General features: G+C 41.1%; 1 protein-coding gene across 3 annotated transcripts; it reads right to left on the bottom strand.

Annotated features, from left to right (window-relative positions):
* Window positions 1-981: 981 nt before the first annotated feature.
* Window positions 982-18712, bottom strand: LOC120547563 (E3 ubiquitin-protein ligase RNF166). Of its 3 annotated transcripts, none has more exons than XM_039783033.1 (6): window positions 18245-18712; window positions 9698-9854; window positions 9046-9158; window positions 8336-8450; window positions 5004-5197; window positions 982-2553 (listed from the first exon to the last, which is right to left on the bottom strand). In XM_039783033.1, exons 1-5 carry the CDS (start codon window positions 18445-18447, stop codon window positions 5006-5008), a joined length of 780 nt encoding a protein of 259 aa, XP_039638967.1. In that variant the 5' UTR covers window positions 18448-18712; the 3' UTR covers window positions 982-2553; window positions 5004-5005. The 3 variants fall into 3 exon arrangements, with proteins under 3 accessions (XP_039638967.1, XP_039638968.1, XP_039638969.1); XM_039783034.1 differs by having other exon boundaries at window positions 5090-5197; window positions 18245-18708; XM_039783035.1 differs by lacking the exon at window positions 5004-5197 and having other exon boundaries at window positions 18245-18703.
* Between the last annotated feature and the right edge of the window lie 223 nt (window positions 18713-18935).

The following is an 18935-nucleotide window of genomic DNA, read 5'->3' on the forward strand; positions in this document are numbered from 1 at the left end:
TTCATGATGCATCGCTACATCCCTAGTGAAATACAATCTGTTGTTGCTACACAACATTGTATTAATGGGACAACTGTCAGTCTGTGCTACTGTGTTGTCAGGCAGAATATTCATAACACCTGCATGAAGTTGGAGAGAGCCAGCGTGGCAGTGTGCAGCAGCACAAATGCCCAGGTTACCGCAGTGAAACTAGAAGGCCAGATAATGGGAGGAGCATGATGCATTCAAAAATCCATGGACTTTTACTTTTTCCATGCACGATGTTCTGGCACCGTCCTCTAACCCAGTGGTTCTCAACCTTTCAGAGTCACGACCCCTCAATATATTGAAGTTGGTGCTCTTCTCTACCCCGACCCACCTTCAGACCCTTTTCTGTGTTCCAGGTACCAAACTCACACAGAAATGTAAAAAAACATTCCCCAGTCTAGAATGTTATTTCTTTTTTTCAACTACTGGCGACCCCCAGAAATTTTCTTGAGACCCTCTAGGGCACATGCGTCAAACTGAAGGCCCGTGGGCCAAATCCGGCCCCTTGCCGATTTAGATCCGGCCCGCATATCAATTTGGGTTCACAATAAATTTTGGCCTGCCTAGTTGTGCGCCAAACCCAAAACACAGGAAAGTGTTTTTTAAACTGCAATTACGTGTCATTCAAAGCAGAATTTGGCAGATTTGCCGACTCTGAGACTCAGAAATTCCCCCAAAAGCAGAGAGAGAGTTTTCCTCGTTTAAAAAAATTATCATTGTTTTACTTGATTTAAATTCTATGATGGTTAAGGAACTCTTTTGATGACTTTTGTAGGGCCTTATGTCAACAAAAATGCGACAAAAGCGTACAAAAATGTCGGAAAAAGCAACAAATTTACAAAAAGGTGACAAAAAAGTCGGAACAAAAATAAGGAAAAAACCTACAAAAATGTAAAAAAAATAAAGTGACATGCAGTAACAAAAGCACGTCAATAAACTCTCCATGTCTGGCCCTTGGTGTGATTCTCTTTTTCCAGTGTGGCCCTCTGGGAAGTTGAGTTTGACACCCCTGCTCTAGGGGGTCCCGAAGGTTGGGAACCACTGCTCTGACCTACTGACCATGACCATTAGAAGATGCCATGGGCAGTACCGTTGCACGTGTTGCCGTGCAACCACACTTTGAGCAGCTCAGTCTTGAACTTACAGAACTAAGCAACAGGATGAACTCTTCTGTTGTGTGTATGGTCAACAAACCTGCGTTTCTGACTCCTATGATTTTGTTTGGTCTGTTAAGTGCAAAATACAACACACCAACTTTAGAGTTGGTGTGTTGTATTTTGCACCATTTGGGGAGATATAGAGGAGCTATTTATTCATTGTATTTTATTCATTGTTGTACCTTTGCAAAATACTTCCTAATTAGCCCTTGTGTGCTAGCTACTGTATGTTAACTCATCAAAAAAAGTGCCCGTTCAAACTTGCTCACTGCAGACCAATCTGTAGAATAAGTTCTTCACAGTGAGTACCAGCAATAAGGAACTCCTAGCCAGTGACTAGTGGCCACTGACGAGTGTTTAAGAGTCAGCAGGCTTCAGGATGTTACACACTCACACACAAGACATTTGCTTAATGGAGGTAGCCCTTCATGCTGTGGTGGTCCAGACAATCTGAAGATGTGAGTGGACGGACTGTTTCCAAGCTGTAGATTGGTATTTTAACGTAGTTTATGTTAAACACCCACTGGCAGTGTTGTAGTACTCGAGATCAGTCTTGGTCTCAAGACCGTTCTTGGATAAAGAGGACTCTGCATTTTATTTCAAGACCGGTCAAGACCACAACTGCTGGGATTTCGCAGTTGCCTGTGCATTGTCTGATGTAAGCCTATGTGTTAAAACTTGCGGATGCAACCACTTACTTGGCTTATATCTTATTTGAAATTGGTTACCGTAAAGCCCCCTCTCCCTGCCCCCTTTACACACACTCCCAAGAAAGTGATTGTGGGAGACAGGAGAAGAAGCTCTGGCTGTCTAACACAAATCTCGTCTTGGTCTTGACCCGGTCTCGCCCGGCCTTGGTCTCGGTCTTGTCTCGGTCTCGATACACTCTGGTCTTGGTGGTGACTTGGTCTCGGTTTAGGTGGTCTCAACTACAAACCTGCCCACTGGATCCATTCCAAGCACACAGAATGTTTTATCTTCAAATCATCAAATCAAATGAAGCAGTGAAGACACATCCCAACTGCTTTTGTTCTGTAGCATAGCAAACTGGCTGTCCGCTACCCGAGGAAAACCCCCCCCAAAAAAGGAAGTAAGCTTATCACCAAATCCAAACATGGCTGGACTTCTCTGCGATGTGGCTTTCCGTAGAGACTGTGTGAACCTGGCGGGGTCAGCTGTGTCTATCGGCTGGATGATATCTTCTGAGACGTGAGGAACAGCAGCAGTGCAGAGGGACGAGAGTGGCAGCAGTCATGGTCGAGTTGGTTCTCACGGTGAGAGGGTGGCTGTGGTGTGATTGTTGTCAGTTTTCAGCCAGCGACAGTGCCAGAGCTGCCTGCAGCGCTGCTTCTTCATCAATGCTGTAGTCCTGACAAAACACAAAAAGCAACAGCTACTAGTCACTGCAAACCACACAATGCAACCCTAATCGACCTTCCATTATTTAACCCTCCTGTTGTCCTTCGGTCAAATTTGACCCATTTTCAAAAGGTTTCTATATCAGAAATTTAGGTTTCTTTCAACCAAATTGTCAAAAGAAATGACCTGGATGGCTCCCTACAACGCTCTTGACAAGTTTTATTCAATTTCATAGCATTTGAATTTTTTCATATATAAAAGAACGTTGAAAAAACGTCAAAAGGTGCAGGAAAAAACATTGGGAAAAAGTGACAAAAATGTTGAAAAAAGTGACAAAAACATTGGTGGAAAAGCAACAAAAGTGTCAAAAAATGTTGACCCAGAAAAACTAAAAGTTGCATAGTTGACAGGAAGACAACACAAGGGTTAAGGCAGTGATTCCCAACCGGGGGTACTTCAGCAGTTGCCAGGTAGTTCGTGGAAAGATCGGAGAGTAGCTCAACTAATTCCATATTAACATGAAGTCATCTGTAACACCTGAACACTACATGTTGCAGTTGTGTAGAGTGTGTGCAAACTAGTCAACAAGCCATCACAGAAGGTTAGGTAAAATTAATGAATAAATGGTCAAAATAACTAGCTAAAAGTTTAACTATACAGTTTGAATGATTAGCTTAAAGTAATAGAGAAACAGTAAACATAGCTACAAGTTGAAATAGTTAGCTAAAGGTTGGACTAGTTAGCTAAAAGTACTGAAATAGTTATAATGGTTGATAATAGATAAATGATTGAAACATTCATCTTCACTCCAAGTAGTAGTAGCCTAGAAGATTAGTCGTAGTACGATTGCTGACCAAACCAACTTTAATATTGACTGTTTAATTGTATATATAAAATTAACAATATCCACTTTTAGGCCTATATAATGAATAGTGTACATTGTGAATTGATGAAGGGGTACGCAAGTTCATCTGACTGACCCCTGGCTGTAGGGGTATGTTGGACTAATAAGGCTAATCCTTGGGAAATGTTTGTTATAAATTTGTACAAAATAAATGTAATTTTATGTGACTACATGTACAAAAGACCATGGACCATGTGAACCCTGCATCAACCCTCACCTCCCCCAACCTGCTGACTTAGTTAGGATAGTTGGGAAGTGGTTGAATCATGAAGGAGCACCTTGTTCCGGGTGTGTGTGTGTGTGTGTGTGTGTGTGTGTGTGTGTGTGTGTGTGTGTGTGTGTGTGGGTGTGTGTGTGTGTGTGTGTGTGTGTGTGGGGGGGGGGAAAAAGAGTTTGTGTGTGTGTGTGTGTGTGTGTGTGTGTGTGTGTGTGTGTGTGTGTGTGTGTGTGTGTGTGTGTGTGTGGGAGTCTGAGTAGACGGCGCGCCTGACTGCCCGTTAGCTCCGAGATGACGTTAAGTTCTGCTGTGTGCTTAGAAGTGGTGAATTTACAGCTCACCAACATAATATCATGACTTCGCGTAAACATACACGCCAAGTGGCGTGTTATCTGTATACATTTTGAGCTATCTAGCTAGTATCGATAGTATGTCGACGCCATGTACAACGGGACGGTTGGGTTTAGGAAAAGAAGAACTGGACGGTTGGGTTTAAGAAACGTGACATGCGGGACACGATCCCCGGTCTCCTGGGTGAAAGTCCTGTGTTGTTTGACCCATCCAACCCCCCCAACCAACCTCCCTATGCAAATTTTCAGGCTTTCATACTACTCGCTACCGTAGTTGCTCTTAATGCTACGTCATCTTCTCATTGAAAATCGGTGTTGATAAACACGCTGAAAAGCGAGTATGCATCTTGATAACATGCCAAAATGGCATACAAATTGGCGTGTCATACATACGCCACTTCATGAGATCAGTCTGCGCTCACAGCAACTAAATACTATGTAGTGTCTGGCTTTTGTTTGATATTTAGTTACGCTAAAATGCCTTGAAATGCTCTGAGTGAATTGAAGCAGGCCTTTTATTGTGAAGGGGAGACACTGAAGAGCCAGCGATATGGTAGCCCTTTTTGTCAACCTTTATCCTCATCCTCTATTGTGCGGTTGTTTAGTTTAATTCATAGTTGATAGTTCATTCATATCCATATCCAAAGCTGTTACTACTGCTCCAAATTCTAAATGCCAATATTATTTGGCACACAGGAAACTGAGTGTGAAGTAGATTGGATAAACGGTGCATGAGATATTTCAAAGACAACGGGCACACGTGCCACACACACACACACACACACACACACACACACACACACACACACACACACACACACACACACACACACACACAGATATATAGTTAGATATAATTCTACATGCTGAAAATGGCAAGTTTGGAAGAAAATTTGGATCATGCAATAAGGAATCAATAAGGCCTCAGGACCCTGTGATAAAGCAGGACCTAGTACTCAGTACTGCACCACAAATTAAAATCTATTCACCTCTATTGTACTGTGGTTGAGGGAATCTCCAAACCTGGACAAAAAAAAAGTATCAACATGGAGAGATACCACTCAAGAGGACTTACAACAAAGGTGTCATAAGAGAACTTGTGTCTGTGGAGGAGATGCTGGAGGAAGTTGGAGCTCTTATAGCTGGGGTCTCCCCACGGCATGGCTGAACACACCGGACACACCTGGAGATACAACCACACAGCCAAGTTTAGTTACTATGAGGATCAATAGGGCTATGGTTCAAAATGCTAGAACTTGAAGAACCAAAATCTGAACTTGTATGTCATACTTTTTTTACTCATTCAACATTTTCTGACACGCGTTTTCTGAATGTAAAGTCACAAATAAGTATTCGCAAACATGTAGATTGATATGTACTTTTTTCATAATTACGAGATCCTGATCTGGGCTTAAGTGGGTGCAACAGCTGCCCAGCTACGGCTGGACCTACTTTCTCCCCAGCCACATTATTTCCTAGAACAAAATCAATCACCTTAAAGGGGAGGCTCTGCACCTCCGCTACCTCTACATATATATATATACACATGAACGGACTCCATAGGAGGAAATGTCATTCTTATATGAGGCTCCTTTTTCAACTACAAAGTCAATATTGTTTTTCACTAAAGATAAAACAACAAATTATCCGTGCATTTATATGGAACTAGCTTTAGGAGCTTCCCATCTTTAGTCTCCTCCCTGTTACGTTGCATTCGGAGATCGACTCTTTTTGACTGGCAAGATGGGGCAGAGCGGAAAAACCAACTGCTACAGTGAGTTATTAAAACCTTATTTTCATGTGTAGAGCCCCTGGTGATACTTCATGTTGTGTCGAGCCTTCTTAGTGTTGTAAAAATAGTGATTTTGATGCTATCATAGTAGTATCCCTAGCACTCCCATTCAGTGTTGGGAAGGATACTTTCAAAACGTATTTCGTTACAGAATACAGAATACATGCCCACAAATGTAATTTGTAACGCATTTTTTTTTTTTTATTTTTTTTTTTTTTAATTTTGTTTTTTTTTTTTTTTTTTTTTTTTTTTTTTTTTTTTTTTTTTTTTTGGGTTTTGGGTTTGAAAATAAAAAAAAAAAAAAAAAAATAAAATATTTTTTTTTTTTTTTTTTTTTTTTTTTTTTTTTTTTTTTTAATAAAAAAAGAAAATAAATAAATTTTTTTTTTTTTTTTTTTTTTTATAAAAAAAAAAAAAAAAAAAAAAAAAATATTATTTTTTTTTTTTTATTTTTTTTTTTATTTAAAAAAAAGGAGTAGATTGTGGGGTTTTTTTTTTTTTTAAAACTTTTTTTTTTTAAAAAAAAAAAAAGAGGAAGAAAAAAAAAAAAAAATTTATATATTAAAAAAAAAAAAGGAAAAAAAAAAAAAAAAAAAAAAAAAAAAAAATTTTTATTTATAAAAAATAATTTTTTTAAAGTTTTTTTTTCGTTTGGGGGTGGAGTAATTTGGACGCTGAAAGGAGGTTGGTTGCTGGTTAGCAGAGGTTGCACTGCACAGTTATATTTCGTTCTCCCTTTTCGTTCTTTAATGTGAAATGCTGTTTGAATTTCCAAGATAGAAACGCATTCCTGCCCTGGCTCTGTCGTGCCGGTTCCGACTCCATTGTGACTGATCACGCAAATAGCAATTTTTTTCGATTTCATATCGGGGCTTCTGGAATAAACATTGAGTTGCCTTAATTTAGTCAGAGTGAATAAACTCGTGAAACAGAGAAGTATCGTCATGTAATCCATTGATTTCAACAATGTAACTGTATACCAACTATTTAAATTGTAACTGTAACGGAATACAGTTACTCATAATTTGTATTCTGAATACATAACGCCGTTACATGTATTCCGTTACTCCCCAACACTGCTCCCATTCAAAAGGCCATTTGATCGAAAACGAGAATACGGTCAATCTAAAAAATGGCGCTTCCGTCCTAATTATGCTTTTAAACGTGCTTTTAAATTAAAGTTTGACTAAGTTACATTCACAAAAAGACCCTAGGTTGCATTTTGGCGAGAGTTACGCTTTAAGGTGGACCTTGGCACTTCCACCAGCCCTTTTCCTAGTGTTGGCATTCTAAACCAGTCGATTTGGGAAACATCCTCTGTGCTAGAACTGATAATCAAATTTTTTGGGACAAATTCTCATCACAGACTTAATTCCAGAGCTCGCCTCCCTACGTACACATGTTCCACCAAAACAAGTTCCTTCCCGAGACTATTTTGCAGAGGCCCCATGGCTCTGTCCCTCGCCTAGCGCCGCCCAAGATGATTGGGATTGGTTTAAAGAAATGCCAATAAACCAGAGCACGTTTTTCTCCCATCCTGGAATGTTGTGTGGAGAGAAAGATGCAGAGGGGCAGAAAAAAGCCGACTGCTGAAGATGTATCAACGATGGAGAGGGAACCTTTTCAAAGAAACAGTCACAAGAGATTAAAGTCAGGAACTCATGTGTGGACTTAATTTTCTCTCATTTTTTCACTCTTTCTTTTTCTTCCTTTTTCTCTCCACCTTACAGTACATTTTTAGCCTGACAAGCCAGACCCACATCAAGATGTTGGGTCTGGGAACTCACCATTGGCAGGGCTCAATCCAAGGGGCGGGATAAACGGTTGTCTTTCAAAATGTCTCTGCACGCAATAGGATAGTGCTACAACCAACCAGAGCAACGAAGAAGGTAGCGGAGCTAGTTGATAGATTAAACTTTTGCCGTATCCGGTCGGCAAAACTCCGAACACATCTTCCTTTTTTAAGAATGACTTCAGTGCCGTTCTTTGTTCTTTTCTCAAAGAAAAGCTGAACTCCAAGTCTTCCAGAGTCGCGGCCAAAGCCGATTCAAAAGACCGCTGTTCCCAGCAGCAGCAGCAGCCATAAGCCCGCCCACCGACTCTATACATGATGTGATTGGCCTGACTAGAGTTTGGTTTTTCCAGCTCGCAAGCCAACGGAGAGTTGCTAGACCCCCTGGCTGCAAATTACATTTGCTGCCGCTAGGGTGCGTCTAGATTTCTAGGCTAGTACATGTTTGCCCATGTATCCCTTTGTTAAAGAGCAGACAGTGGACAGCAGTCAGGAAAAGAAGCGAGAGAGAGGTGAGCATGACATGCAACAAAGGTCCTTGGCCACATTCAAACTGGTGGTCAGCACCAGCACTAACACTAACGCCACCAGGGAAGCCTGCTACACACAGGTCAGCTACATGCTGTTGCTTAAACGTCAATCACATCAGATTACAGTGTTATAGTTTCATGCAGTAAATATTGGCTGGACTGTCTTCTAGACAGTGTAATCTAGTATATGACAGAGTAGTCTCTTACCACTTTATTAGGGTCATTGCGGTGGCTGTCCATACAGTGCTTCACCAGCTCCTGCTGGTCCAGGTTTCTGGCCCCACAGAACGGACACGCAAATGTTGACCGGTTTGGAATATTGCTGCATATGGGTGGACACACATTACACATAAAAAATTAATTATGACAAGCTTGTAGTAACTAGTGTACATTGTGTACATGTGCAACATATCAAGTATGTTATATTACTATAATCATTACATTCTACTCGTGCACTGGACATTAACATGTGAGCAACTTGTCTTTTTTTAAATATTATTTTGGGGCATTTTCGGCCTTTATTTTGACAGGACAGCTGAAGACATGAAAGGGGAGAGACAGGGGGAATGACATGCAGCAAAGGGCCGCAGGTCGGAGTCAAACCCGGGCTCGCTGTATCGAGGAGTAAACCTCTACATATGGGTGCCCGCTATACCAAATGAGCTATCCGGGCGCCCACACCTTGACTTTTTAACAAAGAATAAGGGTTTGAAAGTGCAGCTATGAGTGGGACTCCTGGAAGCTGTAGTTGTTAACTGCACAAAAAGAGATTTGGGTTGTTCTCAAAAGTAGAGGCGAGAAATGTTAATGAAAATAATTGAAAAAAAAATGCTAATGTGCACATACATTATTTTGGCATGTAAACCGCATGTTCAGATTGAGGCAGCTCAGCATGGACGTGGCCAAAGTGTTTGTACCTTGGTATAGGTTGGGAGGTGGGGACCACAGGGACAAACTTAGGACAGTTGGCTATCTGCTCCTGTACTTTAGAACAGGAAGCAATGTGGGACTTCATCTTTACCAGAGCCACCTGAGAACACACACGCACGCACGCACGCACACACGCACACACACACGCACACGCACGCACACGCACACACACAGAATAAAACAAACATTAGTAATAAAACATCTCATTAGTGTTACTTGCTGCCATATTCATAGAAGATCTAACTGATTGACCATCATCACTTGAAATATCTGGCTAGTAACAGACACCTGCAAAGCATAAATAACAACTGATCAAATGCATTCATCATTCAACCTCACCCTGTCTTTAGTTTTGTACAACTCTGTGCATGTACATTTTAATTGATGCAGTTACTTGGTATTACTTTCAAATAAATACATAAATAACTTTTTTTTTTACTGTAAATGCTGCAGAAATAAAACGTAAATTGTATATTCACATGAGTGTATATCAATTGTACTAGGCAGTCACAATATGATGATTTACTTTTGTACCAAATAATAAACATACCCATATTAGAAAGTTGAAAATTGAAAACTTTGCAGAATTCTGTATCCGCAGATTCCATGTGGCCCTGGTAATGAATGGTCAATATCTACCTTCTTGTTACAGCCCCTGCAGGGTGCTTTGTATGAGGCCAGCTGCTTCTCCACGCTGGAGGAGCGCTCCACTTTCTTGGGGTCAAAGGGCACACGACAGAGAGGGCAGAGGGGCGAGGTCACCTGAAGACATGGCTGTAGACATTCCCCACAGAACCTGGAACAGCAGACAGCAGGGGAGAAAATGTTAAGTTCTTGCTCAAATGAGGGAGGGGCATCCCAGATATGTCCTGCTGGTCCAGGGAGCACTGATGAGTTCTCTCAGCACTGCTTCATCACTAGTCTATATTTGCATTTGAAAGTCTTTCGGTTACAATATTGCCTGGATTATTTCATTATAATAATAGAATAACTAACTAGAGACAATGAATCCGATCTGCTTGGAATTTTGCATGTAGACTCTGTGGAACCTCATGAGAAAAAGTTATCAAAATACTTTTGATAGTCCCCCACAATTACTTTTCGTAACTACTCTTTTCTCAACATGCATCCTGTCTTCGAGCGTGCATGTCTGACTTGCGTCGCTTCCACAGACCGCCGGGGACGACTTGCGCCGGGGGACGCTGTTCATACCTGCTTGCCATAGGTGTAATTTACAGGGGGGATGGGGGGGTTACAATCTCCCCAATAATCAAAACTGGCCAGTGCAACCCCCCCAAAAAAAACTTATATAATTTCCTTTACATAATAAAGACATATGCACCATAAATTGATGCAGAAACATTCACCAGAACGCAGAAAATGAAGGGTTTGATGCTCAAAATTTCAATTTTGCTCAAAAGTGGAGATCTCAAGCCCCCCCACCCTCCAATGTTGAACCCAAAGTTATGCCCTTCTATTATCTATAAATCTATCAATTATTATTTCACATGAATCAATCAGTCTAATGAATGTCAAAAGTAATGACACGTTTTCATCATAAACTTACCAGAGCCTAAACTGGTCTGTAAAGTGCTTCTCTAGTCCAACAAAAATAACAACCTTCACATTTTGTAAGCTGTGTTTTTTTATTAATTAGTTATAAAAATCATCATAAATATTCTTGCAGGTGACCAATGAGTTTAGTATTAGTATTTTGGCACTAAACTATGATATAGGGTTATGCAGTTTAGTATTTACCACTGCCACACTGCTTCTAGGTGACTGGTCTTGGTCTTTACACACAACTGGCAAGAAGCCCATGCTAATCTGGCATCCATTGAATTACCTTGCCACATTAGTTTCTTGGTGCAGTTTCATCCACAATCAAAACAATGTCGCCGGGCAAGTTTCTTGGCACTCCCGACCACTGCTGGCATATTTGGAGATCTCGCAAATACTCTCTCACCCAACATTCCAAAAGAGGTCTGCCAAATTCTGCCTCCACCTACAGCATTCATAGGTCAGTAGGTCTGCTATCTGTTGTTGTCCAACAACACTATGTAGTCAGCGACACTCAAGGCACTTGGACAGGACTCTTCTGATTGTTGCACTAGCACTGGGAACCCAGTATTTCAGACACAGCTTGGACAGCACATGATTGTGCCCACTGTGACCTACTGTACTTCTTGGATCTCCCAAAGCATGAGCTCTGACACCTGAAGGTCCTTAGCCATAACGGCAGGTTGTTTTGCCATTGTTGCTCGACTGAGCTTTCCTGCGACTCTAAAGCGTGATTTATGGATCTGCGCAGGCTCCAAGCAGAGCTTTCGCTGTAGCCTACGTAAGTGGCCTGAAGTTTATACTTGTGCGTTAGTGTGTGCGTCCATCTCTTTAAGAGAATAGCAGAGTCAGCATGTGTGTGTGCACGGGGAGTGTGTGGTAGAGCGAGTGAGAGAGTGACGGCGATTTGCTTCGGGGCGAGTACCGACTCTAGAGGCGTAGTGGGAGAAACAAAGCAGGAGAAGTTAACCCTCTCCTTGATTTCATTTTGTTTACAGAGAAGGAAAACCAGGAAATGAGTCGGTGGGAAATGCAACGCGACCAAGCCACGGCCGAGGGACGTGCGTCATCGTGACGTGTAGCAACATTTTTTGGGAGGTGCAGGTCAGGCTACTGCGTACGGTCTGGCATAGGGTCCGAATATCCAGGTAAGAATGCCATCTTCAAGAACTTTGGTCGAGCAGTCTCACCCTTTGTGTTTATTTCCTCTTGGAATTCTTTCACTCCAAGCGTGAGATAGTGGTGGGCTTGAGAGAGGTTAACTCTTGCCTTCTTCATGATGAAGGCGCAATGGACTGGATTGACGCTGTTCTGATGGATTAAGTAGGTCACTGTCCCATAGCCCTTGTCACTAGCATGACAGACATTTTGTAACTGAGTGAATGTAGGCTATTAAGAATGTGCAGGCTTAAAATAGGGTCAATCAAACCGTAGCTGAGAAAGGTGAGTTCCAAAGAACTATGTCATCGCAGCTGAGCCTGCAGAGCTCTTGGAAGATCTGTTTTGCAGGTAGAACCACCAAAGCCAAGATTTCCAATGGATAATAAATGGAACTCGCCATGGAGAGCACTTCTTCTACAAACCCTAACCCAAACCTAACCCAAACCTCCCTTCTGTTGACAACTTTTCAAGCAGTGGAATCACAGTTGCAGACTAATTAACAAAATAGGAATGAAATCATGAGTCTTGGTAGAGTTGGGGCGTGCTCCCGTCATGTCGATCGTTAGGTGTAATGTGGTCATAAAACTTAGTCAATCTTTTTCTCCTCTTGACTTTCCGAAAAAAATCAACGTGTTTGATATTATCGTAAGTTTTAAGTCTTGGCAGTGCAAATAAATCATGTGAACACTGTCAACAACCAACAAACGCGCTCCCTCCAGCACCAAACAGGAAGCAGCAAACAGTGTTTATGGTGCTTTCATCCATCACTGCTCTGGGGGAAGCTATGGACCTTTTTCACAGCAGACATGTTGACTTGTCATAGTAGGAAAAGCACAGCTGAAATTGATAACCTTAACGATGGCTCAATTCCATCAAGTGTCCCAGTAAGATATTTCAGTGAGTCAGCATGCACAATACCAGGACCTCTCCTAAGTGGAATGCAGCCATCATTAATGGTTTTGAATACACCTGTGCTTTTCCTACTATGACATGTCAACATGTCTGCCGTGAAAAAGGTCTATTGGGAGCTGGGAGCTGACCGCCACCTGTCTGCATGGACCATCAACTAGGGCTGGGCAATATATCGATATTATATCGATATCAATATATGAGGCTAGATATCTTCTTAAATTTTGGATATCGTAATATCCTGATATGACACAAGTGTTGTCTTTTCCTGGTTTTAAAGGCTGCATTACAGTAGAATGATGTCATTTTCTGAACACACCAGACTGTTCTAGCTTTTCTGTTATTTGCCTTTACCCACTTAGTTATTATTTCAACATAACTGATTTATTACTCCATGTCACGTCCTACTGTGCAATATGTCATTTCTATTCATCCGCACCTTATTCATCTGTATATCTGTGTATGTAATTATGTAGTTCTGACCAGGGACGTGCACAGACATTTGGAGGGGCTATTGCTCTAATCTGGAAAAAAGGCAACAAGCCGGCCAAGAGTAGTTCATACCTGCAAACTATCTGCAAACAAACTAATCGCTTTTCGGTTTTGAAGGGAAAATGTCATCCACGTCAATCGTGTAGATCCGAAGAGTTTTTATTTCGGGGGGGTGCTAATACGACCGTGATCTACCTGACGAATAGCAACGCAGATTTCGGTGCCTTATTTTGGTGCCACTTAAATGCCTGCGCTTCTCTCTGATGTTACGAAAACGGACGTTAGAGGGAACTGAAACATCGCCGCACTGGACGCTAGTTAACAATACACCCGACAGCAGGTAACGTTAGCCTACCGTTAGCTAGTTAACACTACACTCGACAGCAGGTAACGTTAGCCTACCGTTAGCTAGTTAACACTACACTCGACAGCAGGTAACGTTAGCCTACCATTAGCTAGTCAACATTACACTCCACAGCAGGTAACGTTAGCCTACCGTTAGCTAGCAGCTGGAGTAAACACGGTTAAAATGCTGACAGCTAAACGGTGTAAAAGTGTGTATGTATTTCACTGGAGAGGATTCTAACACCAGACTGTAGCTGCTGTTGTCTGAAAAACACAGACTCAGCCTCGCCTCGCCAGCCTAGTGGTGCATTCAAAGTTATTGTAAAATACCCTTTTCCCATCCAGTGGTTGTTTTCGCCGTTTTGTGCTCCTTTTTTTTTAGATCAACTTTTTATTGTTTTACAGTATATTTTTGAACATACAGAACAGACAAATACAATTGAACAAGGTGCTCCTTTTTGAATTTTATATATATATATATATATATATATATATATATATATATATATATTGTAAAGAACAATTACATGACTACAGCTAGTACAAGTATTTTACTCGATCCCCAGGTTCTCAAATGCTCTGTGAACTGGAGCTCTTGACATACATAAAATAATCACAATGCTATAAATGGCACAGACACAATTAACTGTGTGTTTATTATTAATGAAACATTTGTTTTTAATGAGTTATTAGCCTACTCCAACTTAAAGAAAATGCTTCTGATAAAATAGGCCAACTTCACATCAAAATGAATAATGCAGGATTGTTGCTTAACATTATCAAATGCTTCTCTCACAGCTGGCCCTCTGGCAGTTTTAATCCAGCTCTGCAAAGCGGCATATCTTTGAGCTGCTTCTTTGAGCCCTTTCTCTCTCCTCTTCAGTCGTCTTTGTTGTGAAGGCATACTTAAGCACGCAAAGCTAACATTGGGTTGTACCTTCTTCTTTTTTAAATGCAAAGTTTATTACATTCACCAATTGGGATATTCATTTATCATCTCATAAGGGACTGTTCGTTTTTTATTTAAGGGACTACTGGAGGACTTTTGGAATCTTTAGTCAAAATAGACTTGACCCTCCCTTCGCCAGCACTAAAATTGTTCTATGACCCTCCAAAATGATTGGGAAAAGACGCATGACCCTCCCCAACAATGTATTGATGTTTTCTGCATTGGTATGCGCTTGGCAAAGATGTACAGATAGACATTGTTTTTTTACAATCATGACATACATCACTTAACCTCTGCATTCTCATCTGACACATCCCACTCCTCTGTTATGGTGTGGTGGCCATTTCAGTAGATTTACTCACTAACATTGTTGTGGAAACACAATAAACAAGGAAACTAAATGCACACTTCCTGCATTACTGCATTACTTAGGGTTAAGGTTAGGGTTAGGTGCCTTGAAGGCAGCGGTCGCAGCGCTGCCTGGAAGGAGCAGTTGGGGGCAAAAAACACCATTGAGCCTACAGAGCGCACACTCATGTAACGGACGTAACGTAACATTGCTACGTTAGCCTGCTGCTGCTACATACATTATGTCATTATTGATAACGTAGCATTTTACGTTAAGATTTAAGGCAATGCTGCACGACGTGATGTAAACGTTACAAGCTGAAGCTGCACTTTATTCAAAGCTCAAGTGTATTTTTTTGGTTACTATTCACAGGGCATTTGTCATAATCTCCATAACTTTAAAAACTCACACTCTGTGTGTGAGAATATACACAAAGTCACGTGACTGGGGGCAGAGGGCATCACTGAGGGCAAGATTAGGCTCGTTGGAGATGAACTACACCTCGCGTGTAAAGTGGACGAGAGCAGGCGGCAGCAGCCGGGGTCGGTGACAAAAATCCGCTGGCAAGTCGGACAGTTTTCCAGCCGTTTCCAGCAGCCTTTTTATCTTGCAACTACTTGGAACTACTAGCAACGACTCTTTGTACTTCCGTTCTAACTTCAGACTTTTCAGGCTTTTTTTGTAGTTGGATATCTCATGTGTTGTGTCTAAAAATGAATGTGGCTAGCATATGGCAGAGTACTTTGTTTAAAAGGCCCTTACTGTTAAACTATTTAGGTCCCAAAATACTGTATGTATTGGCCCAAGCATTAGTGTTAGTGTTTCCTGAAGTTTCATCCATCCCCATCAACAGCAGAAGAGTAAATATAGCTGCAGTTTCCTTTAACTAGAAATAGAACTGAGGCTACCTGAGGTCTGCTCTGCTCTTTGTTCTTCTTTTCAGCTCCAGACTGAGAAAGATTAAAAAAATCTGTCATTGGATACAAAGTAAGAAGCTGATAGTGTCAGTGTCCCATCAGTAGTCTCCCATTGCCAGACCTATCTTCATTGCGCTGTTTCTGCGATGAAGTATGGGCAGGCTACACTGCCTATCTATTCTAGGATAGGGGGAAGAAAATGCTTTGGCTTGTTTGTGTTTCTTTAAACCAAGCTAAGCCTGATAGCAGAGATAGCGAGAGGGGAGGGACATCTGGCGCGTGAGAGACACATCGGACGTCAGGTTTTATTCCAGCAGTGACGTCCTCTTAACAACATGCCTCTGCCTCTTAAAAACACATTTATATAAGTGTGCTTTCACAGGGTTTGTGGCCTGAATTCACTTTTATCTGTTAAGTCACATGCACAATACTGAGATCGGGCCAATACTGACTCAATCGGGTATCAGTGAAAACGCTGTCCATCTATTCATTTCAATTCTAATTATTATTAGTTATTTTAATTATAAATAACAATTCAGTACATTTATATCCATCGAATTTATTAGGTCACATTAAGTTTTACAAAGTTAGGAAAGCCTGATATTGCCTTACACATTAAAGAATGATCCAAGTCACCTCCACACATTGAGGCATTAAACACAGGTTTCAGATCGGTAGTTGGTATTGGCCGATATCCAAAGCCCTGGGGACTGAAAAAGTCGGACCAGTGCATCCCTACTTAAAACCTATTTCATAATAATAATAATAAACTTTATTTATATAGCACCATTTGTAAAATTAGTCTCAAACTAAGTGAGGACAAAACTAACAAAAACACCCAAGTGCAGACACAGTGTGATAAAACCAATCAATGAGCAAAAAAACAACAGGCAGCAAACAGGTTTGCCAAGAACAATAGACTATGTGAAAGATCCAAATAAAACAAGGAAAAGCATAGTAACAATGCAACAAATGTAAACACCAGGACAATAAAATGAACGAAGAGCGACAATAAAAGGCAGTGCTGAATAAATATGTTTTCAATTGTCATTTCAAAATAATCACGGAGCTTGCATCTCACAGCCATGGGTAGGGACGTTAAACAAATATATATATTTTATATTGTTTTATAAATAGCTCCTTTTGCTCAATGTTTTATAACATTTTTACTGTTTTTTATTGTTTTTATCATTGTTTATCTACCATTTTTATATTTATAAGGCAACTTGTAACATTGTTTTGAAAGGTGCTATATAAATTTAGAGTTAATTATTATTATTAATATCATTAGAGTGTAAAAATATGTCAGTGCTGTCTGACCCCCCCACCCCAGTACACTTTGCACTAACCTTTATTCTAACCTTACTATACATCTGCCCATTGCACTCGACCCATTCAGCCTCGTTTCTTTTCTTATGCAACAGTTTTTTCGTATGTATGTAATTGTTTTCTGTATTTATTGTTTATTTCATATTAATGTTTAATATGTTTGTGTGTTTATGTTTGCACCATTAACCAAGGCAAATTCCACATTAAGTGTAGGCTACTTATTGTGGCAATACACCTTTTTATGATTCTGATGAACAAACCATGAAACTGGGACACTAACGTTCAGTGGCGATTTTAGACACTTTTTAGGGGGGCTCATCTCAGCCCTCTAAAAATTGTAATAAAAAAGAAATTGTTAATTTTTTTTAAAATCAATTTTAGTGCTTCAAGTTAGAGTTTTGTGTCGGTTCGTTACAGAGGGCAAACAATTACAGGTTCAAAGAATCGGGTTTAATATCCTGTGTCGCTGTCGTCAATGCTATGCACCTGTAACCCAGTCAAGGAACGTTTTATTTTTTATTTAGTTATTGTTTACACCTCATTATCATTTAATTTGTTTCTGGTAGTCCAGGAAGGGACTTTAGTAGTGTTTTCATATGTTCAATATTTAGCATTTATCCTCTGTTATAATAGTAAATACATATATTCATTGTTATCCAGTGAAATTACTGATTTAGCGGGGAGGGGGTTAACACTTTTGCAAGGCACTGTATCTGTGTCACATTCTCATTAGGGGCTGAGCCCCCCTAAAGGTCTGATCCTAGAATCGCCCCTGCTAACGTTGTAAAGTGATTAATGAGCATTGTCCATGTTCAATAAATGAATACATTAACGTTACTGTTACTGTTAAACTAACGTTGCCTCAGATCTAGTTAGCCGTTTATCGTGAACTGTTTTCATAAGCCCATAGTATTGGTGATGGATTGCGCATCAGTCAGAGGTGTATGACTGACAGATGTAGGCTATCATTGCCTGGTGAGGCTGCTGACAGATCATTTAAATACTGAGTGCTTCAGAAACAATTAGTAATAAGACGAATGATCTCAGCTATAAACCGAAAACACATTCAGCTGTCTGCTAATAATGATAAAAAATAATTAAAAAAATGCGGTATGTCGTTGAACTGTAAGTCCACACACAATAACACGCATCCAGACAAGAAGTAGCTACTTTACGTGTGAGCACAGCTGGCGATGCTGACGGGTTTATGGTAGACCTCCAGGCAGATGGGACAAGAGAACTGGCTCTCGATGCCCTCCGCCGGGGCTGCCAGCGAGCCGGAGCCGCTGCTGGGCTGCTGCTGCTGCGGCAGCTGCGGCTGCTGCTGCTGGCGGAGCAGGGTGCTCGCCGAGACCAAGCTCCGAAACATCGCCATCATGGAGCACGAGAGGATCTCCAATTGTCGACAACAAGAGAGGAAGGTGTCCTAACTACTGTAAGCTATAGTGCATTAGCCGTACAAACATAGTGGCTTTCCAATCGACTCATCATATAGATATCTTCGATAAACCGAAGCGTTACTTTTTCCTGTCTGGAAGAGACATGCTGGGGAAGTAAACATTGGGAGCAGAGCCCGTTCACAAGTGTCCGCGCTGTGCTGGGTAAGAGGATGACCTGAATAAAAAACACCAAGCTATAAACTCAAGGCGGGCACGTCTGTGCGTGGAGTAGATGTACTGCTGGATCCACTCAGTTGTCAGATTAGCGCTTTTTTGGAACAACGAGAGTGAACGCTCGCGAACATCACGAGAGGCCACAACAGAAGCCCTCCGCGCGCTTTGCGTTGTGGAGGTTGGAGTCCTGCAGCTCTGTCTGTACAACTGTAGTCTCGAATTGACAGACCTATTATTTTTAATAGAGCTTTAT

This window comes from Perca fluviatilis, chromosome 19 (assembly GCF_010015445.1).
Source record: "Perca fluviatilis chromosome 19, GENO_Pfluv_1.0, whole genome shotgun sequence".
Taxonomy (NCBI): Eukaryota; Metazoa; Chordata; class Actinopteri; order Perciformes; family Percidae; genus Perca; species Perca fluviatilis.

Bases quoted from the DNA above. Each gene is read 5' to 3' on its own strand.
- LOC120547563 (XM_039783033.1), bottom strand. From the start codon at position 18,447: ATGATGGCGATGTTTCGGAGCTTGGTCTCGGCGAGCACCCTGCTCCGC. The intron at 8,451-9,045 runs GTACAAACACTT...ACCCATATGCAG, and splicing joins ACCTCCCAACCTATACCAAG to CAATATTCCAAACCGGTCAA. The intron at 5,198-8,335 runs GTAAGAGACTAC...TTGTATCTCCAG, and splicing joins GCAATGACCCTAATAAAGTG to GTGTGTCCGGTGTGTTCAGC.